The sequence below is a fragment of the Perca flavescens genome, chromosome 18 (genome assembly GCF_004354835.1).
Source record: "Perca flavescens isolate YP-PL-M2 chromosome 18, PFLA_1.0, whole genome shotgun sequence".
Classification (NCBI taxonomy): domain Eukaryota; kingdom Metazoa; phylum Chordata; class Actinopteri; order Perciformes; family Percidae; genus Perca; species Perca flavescens.
Genome location: NC_041348.1, coordinates 22,214,056 through 22,235,839, shown reverse-complemented (window position 1 = coordinate 22,235,839; position 21,784 = coordinate 22,214,056). Strand labels below are relative to the sequence as shown.

Genomic DNA, 21,784 nt, shown 5'->3' with positions numbered 1-21,784 from the left:
ACTACCGTGGCAGGCGGCCAGCTGAGTGATGTGTGCGGTTTTAACAGCCCCCGCATCCTGCCCGCTTATCTGTAGGTGTCCTGATGACCGCTCGACTTTCTACTCATCTCGTCTGAGTCTCGTTTTTTTTTTTTTTTTTTTTTGTATCCTAGCCCTCCTCCATCTCTTCCTCCTCTTCCTCTTCCTCCTCCTCCCCTCCCTTTCCCCACTAAGTTCGATGCGATCGGCTCTGGGCCCTGCCGTGAGTTCTCGGTGCGGGCGACAGCGCTGCTGAACATGGCGTCAGACGGGATGATTTTAACGAACCACGACCACCAAATCCGGGTCGGAGTATTGACAGGTAAACGCAGAAATTCCCATCGGGTCTCTCACATTTTGCCCATATATCCATGAATTCATTTCCGCCGGCTGTCCGCTCGGATCTTCATACATGTCGGCTGGTTTTTGCGTGGCGGCGGCGGCTCTCGGTCTCTGACTGGCGTTTGCAGCCCCTTGAAGGCGACGCTGATTTAAAGCTGTTTATTTTTATTTTTTTTCATTTTTACCGGCATGCATTAATGTACATGCTCTATTACATCCAGGGCTTATGCGGTGGAAGCGGTCGGCTAAATGTGGGCTCTGCATTGTGTCCGCTCATGTAGATTTCTTGTCGAGCCGTTTTCCTTACTGAAGAACACGAGCTCAGTTTATGTGTATTGAATAATTCATGTCCTTATCTGCTTGTCAGAGCTGAAAATTACAGCTGACCGTGTGTTGTCTCGCTGCTAAAGATGCTCGGGCTATTGATTGCATTATTGACACCCAGCTGATCACAGCGATTTTTGAAGTGTTGCTCACGACAGTTGCTGAAGGTGGATGTGGTGATGAGCGCATCCTTGGCCTATTAAGAGCAGTGGACGATCTGAAAAAATCTGTAAAAATGTGTGTAGATGTCGGATGTGGCTTATTTTGTGAATGATAGTGCCGGCCGAGGAGTTTACATGACACATGATAACGGCTCTGGCTCGGTTTGGTGGGGCTGAACACACGGGTAAAACCTCCTGGCATTCCTCTGAATGCAACGCGATGACGGCGCTTCTCTCACTTACCAATACTGGAAACATTATGCGCTTGGATGCAATGTGCGGCTATGAGGCGGCGGATGGTGTTAGATCTGATCGCCGCCGGCCTTCATTTTTGTGTGTGTGTGTGTGTGTGTGTGTGTGTGTGTGTGTGTGTGTGTGTGCGTGTGCGTGTGCGCGCAGCCTATTGCTTTGTCATGTTTCTGATCGTCAAGCATCATGCGAGGCGAATCCAGCTGTTGTCATGATCGGAAAGTAATTTTTGGACGATGTGAAGAGGGAGGGAGGGAGGGAGGTGGTGGGGCAGATGCATGATAAAGGCTATCCAGAGGAATACCCCCCCCCTCTCTCTCTCTCTCTCAATCTCTCTCTCTCTCTTTCTCTCTCTGTCCATCCTGTGTGAGGCTGGGTCGATCAATATTTCATGAAAGCCGTGATCTCACACATACGGTATTCCTCCGTATGGAAATCCGGTACGGAGGAGGTGGTAGGCGATGTGTAGCGATGGAGGAATGACTGTAGACCCTCTCTTGCAATCTGCCAGGGAAACCCCCAACACCAACAACACCACATACACCCGTCCTCTCCTTCTCCATCCCTTCTCTTCCTCTCCTCGAGCTGGAGAGACAGGCAGAGCCAGTGGCAGAGCGCTGTCCGTGGTGCTGAAATCCAGCGTCACTCACAAATCAGTGCGGTACTGACCCTACCACGGTAATAAATACTGCATCAGATAGATACACCCAGGATTGTAGAGGAGGAAAAAGCCATCTCACGTCAGTTTCTCAAACATCACTTTTTACTGTATGATGAGGAATTTGGAGTTTATGTAAAAGAAAATAGTCACAAACTGATGAGGATTTGGTCTTTTAAAGGGAAACAAACATGCCTTCAGATTGTTTTTTGTGGTCGTTGTCCATAGTCACCAACAAGAAGTCAGAATATAGCCATCATTTTTTGAACACTACATCAATGCCCACGCCACATCAGAGAGGGTTCATTTCTCTATGTGTCATCAGTCACTTGAATCCCCAACTGTATCTCTAGTGTAGTGACAGATTGCAAGATTGATTTAGCTGTGCAGTATTGACAATTCGTGCATACATATGTCAATGTTGAGACATGCAGGGACTCAACCAACAGGCTTATTTGTCTTTTTGATGTATTTGTGTGTGTGGCATAGGAGGGCTTGCACTGTCAGGGAAACAAAGCATCAAAGGAGAGAGAGAAAAAACGGGGAGGAAAGAGTGCACTGTGGCATTAAGTTGCCATGTTTTACCTGACCCTTAGCCTTTTAAGAATTTAATCGTGGCAGGATTACTCATGGCTACAAAGCCCGCTGTGTGATTTTTTTTTTTATGACATGATGCATTTTGACTGCAAAATGTCCCCTGTTGTGCTGCCACAAGGTAGCAAAGCTCCAAATATTCATGTTGGATCTCTCTTATAACACAGAACCTTTGTCGCAACACTTCAGTCTTATACATCCACTGTGTTCATGCCATTAGTCTGCTGTGTTATAGGGCCTGTGTGAGCAGAATGCTAATAGAGTTTGGAGCAGTGCTCAATATCCCTCCTGCGAGGGTCAAAGGTCAGCCGTCCACTCCTGCATTCAGTCACCAGGGAGGAGATGAGACCTTGGCTCACCCTCCTCCATCACTTAGCCCCACATCCCTCTAGACAGGTGAAAGTTTCCAGGGGGCATCTCTGTTTAGACACTGGACACACAGTGCAGGGGACATGAGGCTGACATGGTCAAGAGTGAGTGTGTTTGTGAAATTATTTATGTATTTTGTGAAATGTTTGAATAAGAGGTGGGGTTTATTTGCAAGGAAAGGGAGTTGAAACTTGAAACAGGATAATTGGGCTAAACATCCTGTCACTTGTCAAAGATGTCACACTGAAAATGTGACCTTTGTTAGGAGTGGATGAAAGCTTCTCATGCTGTGCTCAGCCTATTGTGATGTATGTATTTGTGGTTTTTTTTCTGTCTACCTGTTTGTACGTGATTGTGTGCGTGTGTGTGTATTTTGATGCATGAGTGCTCAGTGCCCAGTTTCTAGCTGTCAGTGTTTCTTCCTGTTGAGCATGAGTTTTAATTGTCCTGTGTCTCTCTCCCTGGGCCTGCCTCAGGATATGGACACGCAGCTACACACTCACTCACTTCAGCTGAATATGTGTGCCTTAATTGTTATAAGTGCATAGTGTAAATAATATATAATGCAAACATCTGTCTTGACTTAAAAAGGTGTGTTTCATATAGATATTTCAAGATTTTTCTAGGAAACCCTCTATCCACATGAGAACCAGGCTGGGTTATACCACACCTTGGGCACACACCAGCTGAGCTTCTATGCATTTGTGTGTGTGTGTGTGTGTGTGTGTGTGTGTGTGTGTGTTTGTGTGTGTGTGTGCCCTTTACATGTGTGGTATGTGCATATGCATGTGACTCTGCTCTGCTCTTTGTCTTTCTGCACTAATTCTAAGCTCTGGCTGGAAAACACAGCTTAGCAAATCCCTCCAGCCCCAAATATAGAGCTGTATGCATACCTTCTATGATCACTGAGAGAGAGAGGGAGAGAGAGGCTGACAAAGAGAGAAAGAGCCCTGCAAAAGGCATCCAGTTTAATCTGTATAAAGCCAGTGTGTATGTGTGTGACCATATGGTATTATTATACGGCAACTCTCCATGCATGGGCCGCTGATGCTCTTGGATGTGTGGCTTGATTTACAGCCCATAGAAAGTCCCATTGATGCTGGCTGCTGAGAGTGTGTGGGTTAACTCCAGCCCTTCCTCAAAGAGATGTGGATACACACTCAGCACCGTGCTTCCAATGAGGAGGCATGGCAGAAAAGCTCCACTCTGCGACAGACAGCACACATTTTTCCCTCTTCTCTCTCTCTCTGTGTATAAATCGCTCCTTCTTTCTCTCTCTCTCTCTTCTATTTTTTTAGCCTTAGTTGTAACAACTGAGAGAGGCTCAGGGATGTGTGGGCGGCTTTCTAAACTCACATGTCTATCAGAAAGACATGAATCGACAGCAGGCGGGCTACCCAAAACAACCACATTTAGATCGCTCTCTGAACCCCTCTGTAACAAATTCTGCGACTCCCTGCAGAATGGATGTAAGTTTTTATTTGTGTGTGTGTTGGCCCATTTCTTAATCATTTGTGGTCTGCATTTAGTTGGTCTCTTAAAAAGGTGAAGGGTTTTCCCAGAAAGCGGTCAGAGAAAAGAGTTTGGTACATCAATATGTCTAGTTTGAGACAACAAACAAAAAACATATTAATAATATATTGATGTGTGACTATGTCCATAAACAGTAACACAAAACTGTGCAGCCCCAAACTAAATATTTGAATTTGTTGTGAATTTGTTGAAAATGATTCATCCTTGGCGTGTGTGTGTGTGTGTGTGTGTGTGTGTGTGTGTGTGTTCCACCATTCCTTGTCATGTGTTTGTGTGTGTGAATTTTGCAAACCGCAAACATGCGTGCCTGCTCATGTGTGTACGTGTCTGGCTGCAGATAGGATAATAACTATTTAATCTGCTTTTCCACATAACTTTAATCTCTGGAGTTTGTCCCAAGCTCACCTTAACAGCTGAGGTGCTAAAGAGGCTCACCAGAGAAATAAGAGTCAAGTCAGCAAGAGGCGACCTAAGCGTGCCAGAGCACCTTGACCAAAAGTAGGAGGTTATGGAGCAATCTCCTCTCACCATCTCTTTCTGAATGACTCAATCTACTGTCTACAATGCAAGCCAATAGTTTCACAATTAAAGGAAAGCTACAATGACAGATACAATACCGTTTCGACATCATCAGACTGTGACATTTAGTATCGCAGAAGATGAATGTTTCAGTTAGGGATTTCAGAAATTTACCAGAACGCCTTTCGCTGTCTGATGTAAGAGTGGATTCACAGTGGATACAGTTAATTGTGATAAACATAAAGTTTAATGATGTCATGAATGTGTCATTTTGCTTATTTTTACTATACAGTGATATACATAGAGAGAGAGAGGGATCAGAAAAATATGTTTTGTTAATATTGTGATTTTAGCGTAAACTGCACATGTTACAGTACACTTATTGAGTTCCTCACTTTTGTGAAATGAAGAGCTGACTATAATTACTGACTACTAAGCGCATAGCTGTTGACAGGCTCCTTTAGCCAACTGCATTTAGCTTTGACAGGGAACCATAGTAAAGGAACTTTCAAAATTGGGAGAAAAAACTGAAAAATCTTCTGCACTCAAACTCAATTGTAGTATTGGTAACATCATGTTGTCTACATTTTGCCCGTTATCCATGGGGAATGACAAAAATACACCATCAGACTATAAAGCAGACCCAGAAATGGACATCAAATAGATGTTATTTTGACAGTATTCAAGTGTTGTACTCACTTAGCGACATGATCTAGAAAGATGTAGAATGAATGATGATAAGAGTTTAAAGATACTTCACCATTGAAATTACCAGAATCTAAAACAAGTACCGTATGACCACTCAGCCTATTGTGAAATCATTGCCAACTCCCTCATAGCCACTAGTCTGTCTGTGCTTTCATTAGCATCACAACTTTATTATTCCTGCCCTTTTTCCACTCAACGCTGAGACAGCCAAATGTAATATCCTGACATAGCTGACATCATGACTGGATAACAAAAAACACAAAATAGATGTTAACATTCGGTTCACTGGAGATATAAAGATACGTGGCTTGGATGGGAATCAAAGAGCCCCAGGCGTGTGTCTACCCAGTAGCATGATTTTATTCCTCCTTTTTCCTGCTTTGACCCAACTTTCTGTGTCTGTCTATGGTTGAATCATCTCTAAGCTGCTACTGGGGTATTCCCTTGCAACAATATGTGGGCATCTGCTCAACAATATGTTAGTTTGAGAGGGATACACTTGGAACAGAAGAGCTAAAGGGTGGGAAGCACACACAAATTGGGCATACACTTGTTTCTGCCTCTTATTTCTTATCCAATTTCCATATTTTTAGAACATCTTTACATTTGAAGGACTATTTTATATAGACTTTTATAGATGTTGCCTGTATTAACCTTGATATGTCTGGCTTTCAACAGACTGTGAAATCAGAAATATTGATAACATTGTAATACCACGGACCATAAAGACAAAATTGTAGTATTGTTAGAGATTAAGCAAGCACCTGGATGATTTTGTGTGCTGTTAGTTTGACAAGAAATATAATTGAACTTTAGGTTTGCATGTGGTTGGACAAGGATTTATCTTTGGGTGCGGCTTATACTGTAGCAGCTGTTGAAACACAAACTGACCCTTTACTTGCTTGTTCTTTCTGTCTCTCTCTGCATCATACACACACACACACACACACACACACACATACATATAGTATGCACACATATACACACACACACACAGTTGTGACAGTGGACAGCAGTAAGGCAGGTAGACTACATGACCAGAATAGACAATATGGGATCAGGGACACGGACACAGAATAAGAATTAAGTCTTCACTGCAAAGAAATTATTTTCAGCGTTGAGTAGTGGAGAGTGCAGTGTATGTCAGGGCGGGAGGGGGGTGACTCTCCCCTTTTGCACACACCCCTCTTTCTCTCTCTCTGCTTTCATAGCTCATGGAAATGCTCCTCCCTTACTGTAAATAGTCTTTAATTTGGGTGCGAGTAAGAACAAGAGGCAGACAGTATTTGGTGGACAAGGAGCCTCCACTCTTGTAGGCTCTTGTCAGCTCTCCAGAGAAGAGCTCCATTGGGCTTTCCTGGAAAGCTATTCCCAGACTGCATGCGTAGGTGTCATAGAGTTGGTCCGTTCCCACTCCCTCCTGGCCTAAAGCAGTGTTACAGTCTGTCATTTATTTGAGGTGATAATCACAGAAGGCTAACATAGCCAGAAAAAAAAAGAAGATTGCGCTTGATATTTTTGGGAGTTAGCAAAAGAAATGCTGTAGCATTTTAGTGTCAGCACTTATATTGTTTTGACATTGTTTTGTTAGCTTTCTACGATTAGCATATTTATACTGTGTTCCGTTGGCTAGCATAAATTATACAATCTTTCCATTCCCATGGCTCTCTTTCATGCTCAGTTGCACAGTCTCCTCCCTGAAAGTTATGCTGACTGAAATGAGAGAATGCCACTACCTCACACAATGTCTACTTAGCCTGCGTAGCAAACACAGCACAGTAGCTGAGTATCAGCAGCAGCTATAGTGCTCTGTCAGTGTCTACACATGTTGCGTTCAGGCACTGTACTGCTTTGTGTAGTTTCACGCGTAAAACAGAAGAAAAACACCTTAAGCATAAAAATATGCTTGGGGTCGTAGATTCTACCACAAGGGAAGGCGCCAAGTTCAGAAATGTTCAAATTCTACATATTTTGTTGGCTGACAGTAAAAAAACAAACATGGAGATTAAAGGCCTGCTAATACATCTTCTGATTTTTTACAGTATTAATGCCAGACTTGCATTTTGTGATCTGGCAAAGCCATTTCCAATGCAAACTTTATCCTTTCCAAATCTATCACAAAATGAATTTGAAGCAGTAGACTATAATTTGGCCTTTGGGTAGAGATTTTTGTAGTGTAGTTTCAAAATCTTTTATTTTTCAGAAGTTATAGGCTACATCTATTTCACATCTAAATGCTAGGTCCATTTACAAATTCATTAAACAAATAATTTCTTATTTTCACATAATTGATACATATATTGTGCAATTTAGCCCCATAACTACAACACTGCAGCTGTTTCAAAGAACCTTTTGCTTTTCAGACAAAAGACTCTTCAATTTTTACACTATTCTGTAGAGACAGCGATTGGCACCCCCCCTCCTTTGCTTGGGTCGGCCCCTCACGATAACCTGGGAAAGCAGAGAAGCTGCTGAGTGATGGCGATACAGATCGAGATAAAAGATACAATGGTGCGTTTTAACTGATGAGTCACTTTTGTGGTCTGCTGCCGCTTTATCCAGCGTCCTGGCTTGAGGTGTTAATTATGGCTAGAGGGACGAAGGGGGGGCAAAGGATGCAGGGGGGGGGAAACTAAGAGAAAGAGAAAAAAGTAATTGATTCATCAGTGTTGCCTTGTGTACTGCCATGCCACCTCACGTTTTTATCAGTCCTCATCTAATAGGTGTCTAAAACATATACCTCTCTCATGATTCACTTAGGGGAGGAGGTCAGCTCGCCTTTATCTAGCATCTATCACAGGCTGATGGGGTGCTGAGGTCACAGGGAGCTCTTAATGAGAGCAGGGGCTAAGCTAATAATGCTCATAGTCTCTGTAGTACAGTGTTACCATTTTCAACAAAATTAAACCTTTTTAAAATGAACACACACATTTAAAGCAGTGACATCACATAAATTGTAAGAATTGAAAATATACATATTAGATTTGGTTTATTTGGTTGTTTGGTTTCTTAGTGAGCCGAGCGGTGCATGACGCCAAGAGTAGCACTTCCTCCGAGTTGTCTCCACCGCTCTCCCCATAGGAAAACAATGGCACAATGTACCGCAAATCATGTGTAGGTGGCTTTAGTGTGATCAGATTGCTCTTTAGCCTACACTTGATGTCTAACATACTGTACTAATGTAGATATAATTTAGCTGGGTTACACTTATACTCGAGAGAGTCAAATGTGTCAGACATAAACATTATAAATCCATATGTATCTATTTTTCTGTCCAAACTGTAGACTGTTGTAGTAGTGGACATCCTGACAGTGAGCATCGTACTTATCCCCAGCCCATTGTTTGCTTCTTCTATTTTTTACCAATCACCTGTTTGATTTCCATACTTAAATCCACACACATCAGTGTATTTCAACACTTTCAGTAGAGATGTGTATGGATTTACTCTGTTGTTAAAGTACTTCCAGAGGTGGATGGATCATCAGAACTTTGATGGCTCTAGGGTGCGTTGGATTCTATGTCCCGCTGTCAGATCACTAACATGTTAACACCAGGTGGCGAGATAAGACAGGTTGACAATCATTTACCAAGGAAAAGTCAATGTGTCGTTTTGTTCACAGGTAACTTGAATTCAAAATTGAGCATTATTCAGCCGGTGAAAACAGCTGTGTACTTGTGGCTGGGTTGGATCAGTGGGTAGAGCAGGTGCACATATACTTGGAGCTTTATGCCTTGACGCAGAGGTCGAGGGTTTGAATCTCACCTGTGACGATTTACTGCATGTCTTCCCCCTTTCTCTCTGCCCTTTCTCACCTAGCTGTCCTGTCAAAATAAAGGCAGAAAAGCCCCACTACTTCTTAGATCAAGCAGCTATTATAAATATATATATATATATATATATATAAAATCTGGCTCACTGCAAGAAGAGACAGGGAACTTCATTTATGTCAACATCACTCAGGATTTCAGTATTTCGACATTTTGTTTTTTGCCAAACAGAGAAAGAGAGTTGGGTGTAGTTTGAAGAGGGTCGGGGTGGAACACGAGAGACAGAAGAAACAGAGCTTGTCAAAGTGAAGCTATACACAATATGTGTAGCTTTTTTTCCCAAAAGGTGTACATGACTGCAAACTTTAGCGCCTTTTGATTTTAATTCAAAAATGCAAATATCACCCAATAGAAAAGCTTGAGGTTAGGAACCATCACAAACCACATAATATAATAGGGAATTCATAAGAACAGAGATGAGCGTCTGTACCAAGAAGGTGGAAAAGCACCGCTGGGAAGAGGTGTAGCGCTGTGTGACTTCTGGCTGTCACCCTTGGCAACGGCCCTTCTGCTCCTTCTTGACATGCTGCCATAGTGTCCATTGGCTTGTCACTTGTTCAAACCCTTTCCCTTCCTCCCTTCCTCCCTCCCTCCCTTCTTCCCGAGGCCTACAAGACCGGCCATGTCGAGGTGCGATGCATTGATTGATGTGTGTGACACACGCTTCCGGGAACCACCATTGCCTGAATTTGGGGAGAAATGTTTCTATTTTTGGTGCGTCAAATGCAAAGATGACACTGAGGGGGGAGGATATTTGGAAAAAGCTTCCAAAATCGACATTTTGTTTGATGGTTCTCAATTAAAAAAAGCTTCTCCCTGCAGTGTTTACAGTTGCAATGGAGCGAGCACTGCCATAGCATTTATAATTGATAGTAATTACATCAGTCATTGGCTTGCTCACACATTTATATTTATATCACTTTCACTAATCAATTCCCTATCAATGATAATTGAAATCGAGTTTGACGAGTGTTACAAGACTTGGGACTTCAGAGATAAATATAACACATTCGCTCTCTCTTTCTCACTTGTACATGACATTTTATCTCAAACCATCTTCCTTTTTCTCACTCGCTATTTTTGTCCCCGTCTCCTCACCTCTCTTTCTCCGTCCACCTTTCTCACATTTTTACCTTTGCTGTCTGTCTGCCCTCAACACACTCCATCTCTCCGGCAAAGCGAGGGAGCGAGCAGTATGAGGGGAGCATGTACACGTGAATAATGGAGGAGGCCAGCTTCTCCCTAACGAGGTGTGTTTGATGGCCGACCTCAGCCCGGTGTGTGTGTGTGTGTGTGTGTGTGTGTGTGTCCTCCTCTATTATTCAGCATCATGCCTTTACCGTTTTTACCACAAAATCCTTTCAGCAACTGGGAATCAAATGTTAATAGACACCTGCCCACACACACACACACACACACACACACACAAGATCACACACACAAACACACAAGATTGAGTTTGATTGACATGACGTGGCATGGCTCAACAGCTTTGTTGCCCTTTAACATAATTTATTACTTACAACAGGCATGACTGGTAGTTTTTCAATCTCAGCACATGCTGCGTACCTTTGAAAGAGTGAGTCAGGGGTGTTCTCTCTCAGTTTCCTCTGTTCTGCGTCATTGCTCCACCTGTTCGTCTGTATTATGTCTTCTCTTATTGTGGCAGGAGATTTATGGAGAGTAATAAATCTCAGTACTAGTGACCCACTTGGAAATTCCACATGAATGCGCTGAAAACCCAGACGTCAGACTTTGGCAACAGCACTTAAACGCATATGTATATACATGTACATGTGATGATCGGAGGACGTTTCAAAACTAGAGTTGATGATTAGTCGACTGAAAGAAGATTAATCAGCAACTACTTTGAAAAATGAATAAAACAGTTTTCTTTTCTCTGTTTTATATCACCGTTAATTGAACATCTTTGGGTTTTGGACTCGTGTTTGGAAAAAACAAGTAATTTGAACATGCTGACTTGGGTTCCAGAAAACTGTGATGGCACTATTTTCTGACAAAATTGTTAACTGAGTAATTGAGGAAACGATCTACGGATTAATGTATAATAAAAATAAAAATAAAATTGATAAAAATTGTTTCAGCCGTAGTTAAAATTCTGAATCCAAATGTCAGTAAATTCATATGTCAGGTGATTCATGCTTGCATATTTTGAGAAACTGTAAATAACTACAAAAACCCTGAAAATGTTAGTTGAATTAACTTCATGTGAATACACAGCATTTATTCAAGTTGGGTAGCATTCATTTGTGGATAGGAAACACAAATGAATGCACAATTGGAACAATTGGTCGATTAATTGATTTGTCAATTGACAAAAATTAATCTTCATCTATTTTGATAATTCATTTTTAATGCAAAAATGTCAAACATACACTGTTTCCAGCTGCTGAAATGTGAGGTCTGCGGATGGTTTTTGTCTTATATGAAAGTTTTGGACTGCTGGTCAGAAGAAAAAAAACATTTGAAGATGTTATGATATCTGGGAAATCATAACATTTAGATTTTTATGGAATGATTAATACTTTTTTTGAAAAAAGTAATTATTGGGGCATGCCTTTTATGACATAGAGAGATGACATGTAAATGAGGGGAGACAGCTTCATGTAAATTAAGTAAACATGAACCGGGGTAACCCATTGTGGTTCATGGTTGGCGCCAAAACCATTATAGACAACCGGGGCACCCAAAAGGATTCATAATAATAACCAAGAAAATAATCAGCAGATTAAGCAGTAAGGAAAATAATCATTATTTGCAGACCTAGGGGAAAGAAAGATGCATTTGTGATCACCATAATTCATCTAGATATCATCACATACATTTCTATATATTTGTCAGTAGTGAGACTTATTTCACTCAGTACCCATGATTAATAATTAGAGGTCACAGGTTTTCAATTCCTTGAGCTCTGACAGTGGGAAGCTGCAGTGTAATTGCTGACACTGTCCAGAGGATTGAATGTAATGAAGCTGCTTACAGGCTGCTTCATTAGTGCAGCCGGGCCCGGGGCACTCTCTGTGTGTGTGTGTGTGTGTGTGTGTGTGTGGGGGGGGGGCATGTAAAACTCTGCATCCTGGGAAATAAGGAGAGTTGAATGGTTTGCATACACACATGTATTACCACCCACCCACTCACACATTAAAAAACACATCAACAAGCGATGGCAGCCCATGGAACGTGTTGATTCTAACTTTAATCCTAGGAGTTCATTTCCTCTGTGTGTTTGCTACTTTAGGTATGTCTTTCTCAACAAATGCTGCACTTCAGAAAATATTGCTCAATTGTTCAATTCCCGTTGCAATATGTCAACCAACGTGTCCCTGAGCAACACACTTTACCCCTAGTTGCTCCAGAGGTGTGTGACCTCTGACATATATAGCAATTGGAAGTAGCTGGATAAAAGTGTCAGCTAAATGACATGTAATATATCAGTACTATATAGCAATACTTCCTGCAAAAGGCCTGTTTTTCTTTGTGGCAAACCTACACTGCATTATTGAGGTTGTCATGCCGGATGTATTGGGGTAAAAGGGACTAAGGGATGTAGGGCTGCAACTAACGTGTCCAACACTGAGGCAATCTACCTGATGGAGTTGTTGTTGGAGTTGTCACTGTTGGCCTTAAGCAAGCAGTAGCAGGAAGTTCTTCCATAAGAAGCCACAGCTGGGTGCACCCTTATCTTACTGCTGCCTGGTGAGCCGCTGCATAGTTTTTGGGTGCTGCAGAGTTCCGCTTTGCATTATTCCGCTGATTTCACGATGATCAGCGGCACAATGTGCTAAAGCCGCAGCTGTGCTGATCGGGCTTTTGTCTTGCCATTTTGGAAGCGTGGCTGGCATGAAATGGGATTTGTGGGCAGGGAGTTGGGGCTGGTCATGTGGAGGGTAGCCTGTGGACGAGACGATGATGAGGCTGCCATCTTTGCCACATGTGAACCCTGTGGAGATGCAGTTTAGATTTAACTTTCCACTTAGTGAACAATGTGTAATTTACAATATGGTCGTGTCTCCAGCTCCAGAAATCGGCTTGACAGCTGCACCTGACAGATGTGTTTGTCCCAATCAGGGTTGTGGATGGATGTGCATTTGCTTCACCCATCAAACGAGTCCCCTGGTCAGCTTGCGTGTGATCCCTTAACTTTGATCAGAAACCTGCTATTGATTTTGAATGGCCATCTGCCAGCCTAACCTTGACCTGTCAGACTGACTAGTCACGCCATAACCTTTTACCTCTATCTATCCCTCCCTCTACCTCTATTCTTCCCTCTCTTCCTCCCCTTGAGTGAGAGATCACAAAGAAGCAGAGAGAACATTAGGCGTCCTCTATGAAGACCAATCAATACCTGATCTGATTAGTCCTAAGCACATATGTTTTACTACAAACCCTAAAAGCCAACAGATAAAGAGCCCCGTTGCTAATGTTAGCCAATAGATATCCATTTCAAAGCCTGTCCGCTTTCCTACCCTTCTATCTTTAGTCATATCAAGTAAAGTAAAATGAATGAGCTAAGTGTTTTCCATGCAGATTCACCCAGCTTGTCCAAGGATGCAAACTGGAATGAGCAGCAAAGCCGTGGTTGTACTAGTGCAGCCCTGGGTTTCCCTGCATCAGCAGCTTGGAAGGATGAAGAAGGAGTAGGAGGAGGAGGAGGAGAAGGAGTTGGAAGGAAGAGGAGGGGGGGAGGTTAGACGAAGGGACATGGAGGCAGAAGGGGAGAGGAGGGAAGCTTCTAACTGGAGGTATCAGAAATGTGCAGCCATAATGATGCCAGTGTAAGCATATTTCTATTGAAATCAATAGAGCTGCTCTCAAGCTTTGGCTTTTAACAAGAGAATGGTAACTGGCTCACTAATGGAGCAGCCATAGATAACACTCACAGAAGGAGCTGAGTTGGGAGGGGGGAGAAGGAATAAGCCAGTTAGGTGTGAATTTGTTTATTTGTATTTCTGTCAGCCTGTAATGATGTCACCGTTATTATCTTTAACATGTGCTGTTTTTCTGAGCTGCAGAATTCTGTAAACCAGCCAAATTAAATGGTCAGTTCACACAAATTACACACAAACATTATTTTCTCTAGAAGTATCTTGCCTTGCAGACAGTTGTGGTTTTATTTTTCCCAGATGTTGAGATTTGTGTCTTTTAGATTTCTGCCTCCACACAGCGACACTTTTTCTTACGGTTGGGTTCCCCTGTTTACAATTGACGCAAATTCAATAAGCTCTGACAATAACAAATCACTTATCGAATCTCGTCTGGTTCCTTTCTATTAGTAAAGAGCAATGTACAAAACATTTAGGTACATTATATTGGCTATAGCTAATTAAAGTTAAGTTAGCAGCTAAAATTAAACTTTCTATTTTATGGTTCATCTCCTCTCTGCAAGCTGGTGTCTGTGTTCAGCCAAAGATTGTTTGTGAGTGTTAAGACATACCTCCATGACCTTCAGTTGATTGTGTGTTTTTGTAGTTCAACAAGATTTTTCTCTAGAGAAATTATCATGTCATGTCAAATACAGGGGAGTCTCTTAAACTTTTATGCATATCATATCAATATATCAAAGATATTTGAGTTTTATTTATTTATAACTTCAGTTACTTGAACATGTTGAAAACAAATCTATTTACTAGAACTAGTTTCAATACTGGATTTGATTTTGATTAACGCCATCAAACCCCAACCCTATTTTTTCTGGAAAGAGAGATACGACTAAGGACAGACTATGCTGCAGTATGCTGTACAGATTGTAAAGCCCCTTGAGGCAAATTTGTGAATTGTGATATGTTCTCTTACCACCGAATGCTAGTTTAACTATAATGTGTACTATTAAATACTACTTTTATGTTTTGTTCTATATTGCACTGACTTCAAATGGCATCTACTATGATTTTGTAGTAAACTGCATCATATGAATGGCTGCATTCTATACAGAACATGCACTCATGTGTTCAGAAAACACAGTGCAGATTAAGTTTGTGTGTACAGTACGTGTGTGTAAACAGCTGTTGGAAATGCCACGGAGAGCTGGCTTGCCGTGGGCCCTCTGCCATCGAAATGTCATGCTACACAGGGAAAAAGGCTGCGATACCTCTTCCACCCACAGCCACACATCCGCCCAGCCTTTGCATACTACATGCACACTCCTGCCTGGCTATATGATAATGCCACACCGAGCCACAGAGACATTCATCACGCCTTTTGTCATTAGAAACCAGCCTCATTATACAGAGCCTGTGATTTAGGATTAATATTCACAAGGGTTGTGGCGGATCGTCAAGTCCCTTCAAATTCATTGATTTCATTCAACAAGAAACACATAGAAGCAAGATGGGGGCTGTTTGGGGGGGATGTTGAAGCTGCAGGGGCATTCCAGTCATAGCGTGGGAAATGAGATGAAGGAGAAGGAAAGTAGATGAAGGGATGTAGGATGCCACATTCAAGGTGCCTGTATTCCCTTGCGCTAAATTGTCTCTGGAACTTCTTTTCTGTGGCTTCATTAGTAAGTGTCTTTTCAATATTTATGGCCGTGTTAATAAAACATCAATACGAGAGGCCTTTGTAGAGAGCTGCAGGCTGTTGGGTGCTGCAGTCTCAGGCTTTTCACTGATATTTGGATGACAAAGAGAGGTTCAGGTGAGTGTGCTATGCAGAGTGTGAGAAGTGACTGAGAGTGGGCTGACTCGGGTAGATCACGAAAAACAGACGGTGGATAGTTTTTGGACACGCACTGCATCATGGAAGGGAAATTAAGTTCATATGTAGAGAAGGTGAAAACAACATTTTCTGCTTTGATTGTGGCTGGGTGTTTTTTGCGATGGTGGTGTGTGTGTGTAATATTGGTTGCTGACAAAGTATGGTGGTGTTGGGGTTTGGCCTCTCATGTTTTATTTATTTTAGTAAATTACAGTAGTAGCAGGCCTCTGGAGCTGGGGTGAACACTCAGGGTCAGCACAATCTTTCTTCCTAATTCTATGATTTACGGCTACAATTATTGACTGAATTCATGGTCGATTCATCTATCAACTAGTTTTTTGATTAATCAATTAATCATCAGTCTATAAAAAGTCAAAAATAGACTGATGTAATGTCTTCAATTGCTTGTCTTGTCCAACCAACAGGGCCAAAAACCCGAAGATATTCAATTACCAATAATATAAAATGGAGAAAAGCACATATCTGGGTGGCCTTGCTCAAGGGCTCTGGTCAAAAAATGAGATGGCGGTTGTATTGGGCAGTGTCCAGGTGTGAATGTGTCCTGAAAAAGACAGCATTGCTCTCAGTGAAGCAGAGACCAGTGAATGTTTGCCAGTTACTGAAATGATCAATACATTATTGTACATTGTTGTCACTCAATTTTCTGTCAATTGACTAACTGATTAATCATTTCAGCACTAGTCACATGCACACTTTCCATGTATGGATCCAAAGGCCTATTAAAGCCAATACGTGTGTGTGTTTGTGTGTCTTAGAGCCAACTCCATCTATCTAATCAATCACAATGTGGGCAGAATTGAGATAACGATAACACTTATAAATAGAGGGTAGAACTGTAACTATAACGATCCATGCTTGATACTATTATCCAAAATAACAAATTAACATCACATGTTAATGTCAGGTGCAAATGGGGTCTTAATGTTTCATATTTTCACATCTATATGTCCATCCATGACCTTTAATGTTACTCTGCTTTTTGATTTGAATTATGAATTGCCCCTTCAACTTTTGCCCATTTCGATACCTCTAATTTGAACGGCAAAGTGCCTAGCTGGTGAAAATATATCTGTATGCCATTTAAGAGGGAGGGGCTCAGCACTCAGTTGAACTCCCTATGGTCTGCATGGGTTCTCCCATCAATCCCTCCTCTTTTTCTATTATTCTTCCTCTTTTTCACTCTTATTCCACTCTTATTTATGTTTTTATTTATTCCCCTGTATATCTCTAATCGTAGCCTCTCCCTACGAGTCATTTCCCCATTTTCCCATTTTACTACTCTCTTTCCTATCCTGCTCTCTTTCTCTGCCCTCCCTCTTTGCCTTCAGAGTATTCCCAGCGCTGCTCTGCTCTCTCCTCTTCTCTCTGTTTCCCCTCTCATCCAGTATGAATTGCTCTCTTAATCCTATCAGGGTTAGGTTCCTTCTCACCCTCCCTCAACTCCACATGTCCATCTTACCACCTCTCCTCCTCATCTCCATTCAGCCTGAAGCTGCCTCTCCTCTCTGGGGAGACAGTGAGAGGGAGAGAGTTTGGGGAGCCGGGTCCATTGGTGGACCCTGCCTGCTTGGGACACAGCTGTGAAGTGCAGAGCTGTCTCTCGTCTTTCTTTTTCTGCACATCTGGTGCGTGGGGGGGACTGGGCCATGTTGTGCTGTGTTGTTTTGTCCTTGGCGCAGCATGGTTGCCGGATTTTGGCCTGGCTACACTGGAGTAGGTTTGGATTTGAGATGCGGATCGGCCCACTGGTCTACCCACACGGATGAGCCGGGCTCCTTTGGTGTAGTAGGCGATGGTTATTAAGCTGATAGAGTAATTATTAGCTGCAGTATTAGCGTGGGCCCAGTGCATTTTTTGGGCTGTTTCCCTTTGTAGGGTTCTTCAATGGCTGGTTCGGCAGTAGCAGGTGGAGTATCGCACTCCTTGCATTATGTAACTCCACCCCGATTTAGATCTTACTTCAAATAAATGAAAATCAAGTTGCTGGTTGGCTCCTTTCCCCGCGGATATAAATAGCATTTTCAAATCTTATCTAGAAACAGTGTTGTAGAGGGGAGAGGCTTTGAAATGCAGCCCGACGATTAGGATCCCATTGTTCCGCTCCACACCCCCTCCATTCTCCCGGCTGCTTACAGTAAGCCTGAGGATCTGTGTGTATGTGCCTGAGTGTGTAGCCCTGCACATGTGTATGCATTCATCTGCATCACAGTGTGATTGAGATAGTGGCTAATGGTAAGATAGCATGTGCATGGTGTCGTGGGTTTGAGAGTTTGTGAGTAATTGTGTGTGTGTGTGTGCGTGCGTGCGTGCGTGCGTGCGTGCTGCTGCTGGGTGTGTCTTTGATGATGGATGCTGTGCTTCTGCTGCTTACCCCACTGCTCCTCTCAGAATTAACAAGGTTGCTAAGATACAGTGGTCTTATATTAGATTAGGTTATCTGATGTTATTGCTGTTACTATATTTTACCCAGCACCATGAAGCCTTTATTAATTTGGAAATTTACCCTGCCATGGAATGAAGATGCTGGTTTTGTGCACCACTGCTCCTTTCCTCTCCTCTTCTGGCTAGGAGGGGGTTGTAGTACTGAAAGCCCCCTAGTCAGATGTCTACCCCACCCCATTACAATCTGGAGGCGGGTCCATACCTCTATTCATCATTAAGCCCATTTAATCTGCGGCCTGGGGCCCAGTGTTTCCATTTGACACAGAACAAGCCAGTAAAATAGAAGACAGGAGGCAGTGATATCACTTTGGTTGATGCTTATTGGTGTGCAGAGGTGTTGTCCCTCCCACCAGCAGATGTTAGCCCAATCCAGTGTTTGACCTCCATAGTAGCTTCTCCAGGGCTGGAGGGCCATTGGCACTGCTGTTAGCGGATAAAGAACAGGAAACAATAGATATGCCAAGTGGTCTGTGATGAAGAAGGCGATGCGCTGCTATCCCTCCACTGGTGGATTTGCACATTTTCCTGCACATGTATAAATGTATTCATACATTTTTTGGACAACATGAATTGAGCAATTTAATCAGGATGATCTACATTTTAACTGGCAAAGCATGTTTAAACATAATATAGTTGTATCCAAAACACCCAAGACAGCTAGATTTCTGTATCTTTTAAAAGCAGCAGGGTATATTGCCATAATGATGGATAAGCACTGTGATAATTGGGCTGGAAACAGACTTTGGCACAAGCAACTTTATGCACTCTGTCTTGCGCTGTGATTTGTAGTGCATGTTGTGTAAAATTGCTGATCCATGACTAGGTGACCAAGGCTGTGTGTAGGTGTGTTCATGTACTTGAAAAAAAGTATGTGAGACTGTTTGTTGTGTGACGTTTGTCTGAATATGTGAAGAAATGCATACACACGCACACAGTGCATGAAGACATGCTATAAGGGAAAACCCCATTAGTGTGGGATCCCAGGGAGATAATGAGTGCTGACTGCTTTATGTCCTGGAAATGATTGAGTAGAACTTTAATGTGGAACAGTTTATGAATCCTCTCTGCTTCTGGCTAACAGGCCAGGAACAGACTGACAGCACAAAGCCTGCTAGCTAGCTAAGCTACTGTATTACAAATAGACTGATCTGTATCAGAAAACGACACCTAGCCTGCATGCTAACTGCACTTATTAACTGCATTTGACTGTGTCGCAGTTGCTATATGTTACTGGGAAGTGACTAAATTAAGTGTGCTCAAAAAAGTCCGTATGCATGTTGCATAAAAAGTATGCTGTTAATATCCCATAATGCAATGTAGAGAGGAGGAGCCACTAACAGCAGTAGATGGTGGTGAAACAGCTCCTGGATGATCTTTGAAAACAAAAAATAATAATAATATTTTGCATTCTCTTTAGGTTTGATTGGCAGGGTCATCCCAAAGTCACTTTAATTTATGTCTGTTTGCACCATAGACTGTATATATTAACAGTCTATGGTTTGCACACATATTGCATCACTTCCTGTTCTACAAAATGGTAAAGTACATGTATTTCTTTAATAACCTGGCTACCTTTAGGCTAGCAAGAAACTTGCTAACAAAGCTATCTGAATCACAAAATATCACATAACTAGTACGTTTTTTTTACTGTCTTTTAGCTTACTAACATTAGACACACCACCTGTTGCTACCCTCTATGAACTTTCCTCATTTGTTTGGTTAAAATGTAGCAGGAACAAGAAGTTATTTGTTACGATAGTTTTGCTTTAGCCTAATTATTTCCTGTAATTACAAATCTTACTTCAGCACTGAAAAGCAAATGCGACCCAACATTCAAAAATAAGCATAGTTTTGAAATGAAATAAACAAACAGACATCAACCTGTTTCACACAAAGGGCTAGCCTGCTAGCTAACTTAGCTAGCTTGTAGTCTAGTTACTTTAATTACTGGAGCTTTACCAAATGAAGTGGATGAATTTCATTCTGACGTTGATTTCCCACCTTTTGACAACAACATAATTTGTGCTTGGAAATTACATGAGGGCACTTGCCAAAAATTGTGCCACATACATTTTTTCAGTAGTGGAAGTCAGATCGTTTACCTAAAATACTCCACTACTAAGTACAAGTCCTGCATTTAAAACCTTACAGCAAAATGTACTTAAAGTTTTAAAAGTAAAAGTACAAGTTTTGGGATTAATATACTGGTGCAATGCATTAATGTGTTGATGTTGCATTTTAAGGTTGTGCTTAACTCTTTAATATAACGTTGGGTAATCAAATCTACAGCAATGCATAAATAATTCCATAAACTCAGAAGAAACAGTTGTTTTCAATTTTGTGATTATGCATTTCCACAGCTAATCCAACTAGGTTTGTTTTATTGTTTTTTTAGCTTAAAAAGTAGCAGCATTTTTATAACACTTTATCCTTCAGTTTTTAGAGAAATTCAAAATCAATTTCAGAGATACGTGTCTTTAACTGGACAGGAAAGGTATGAAAAATTGTAAAATTTAAAAGTAAATAATGCTTCCAGACAAACATAGTGGTGTAGAAAATACAATTACTTTTACATAGGTACAGTATTTCACTAAATGTAGTTAGTTACTTTATTTTATTTTGTCTGAATATATCATCTCTGTAAAAGGACAGTGAATGGGCACTAGGATTAGTTATTAGGATTAGCACTTGGCTATTGGTTTTTGCAAACAGCATTGGTTTTATACAGAAGAGCCAGAACAGGGAAGCCGCACTTCAAAATACTTTTGCTGTAAAACTTTTTTCTTTTCCTATTAATCTTTTCTTCCCCTTTAATTCCTTCTGTGTTTTTCCATTCATGTTCACTCTATATTGACATTTTTTTCCTGTCTGATCAGTTCTTTGTGGTGTCTTGATGTCTTCCCCAGCGTCCCGATCTCTCTTGCTCTGATATGGTTTAGTGATGAACCCTTTAGGAGCATGCACGATGGTTCGGTGTGCACGTCTAGATCCCATGTGTGAGTGGTGTTGCCCTGCGTAATGCTTCTGAGGCACAGGCCTCCTGCTCACCTCCCACTGCTATAGCCTGGGGACTTCCAGGCTTCTGCACTCACACACTCACAGGTGGAGACAAATATGAGATGATTGGAGTCAATACAGGCATATGCACCAGAAAATAGATATCAAATTGAAAAAGTATAACAATGACAGAGATGCCAGATATGCCCATATGAATAAATACAGTGTGGCTAAAAAAAACACTGCAGGATCGGGATGTAGCCTGGAACCCCCCCACGCCAGCAGACACCATAGATATACATACAT

General features: G+C 41.9%; 1 protein-coding gene across 1 annotated transcript in view; it reads left to right on the top strand.

The window, feature by feature from the left end:
• The first annotated feature begins 214 nt into the window (after positions 1 to 214).
• Positions 215 to 21,784, top strand: part of gphnb (gephyrin b) — a 96,952-nt gene continuing 75,382 nt past the window's right edge. Inside the window, exon 1 of the mRNA XM_028605802.1 lies at positions 215 to 340. Coding sequence (XP_028461603.1) covers positions 277 to 340 — 64 coding nt within the window. The 5' untranslated portion in view covers positions 215 to 276. The remainder of the gene's footprint in view (positions 341 to 21,784) is intronic.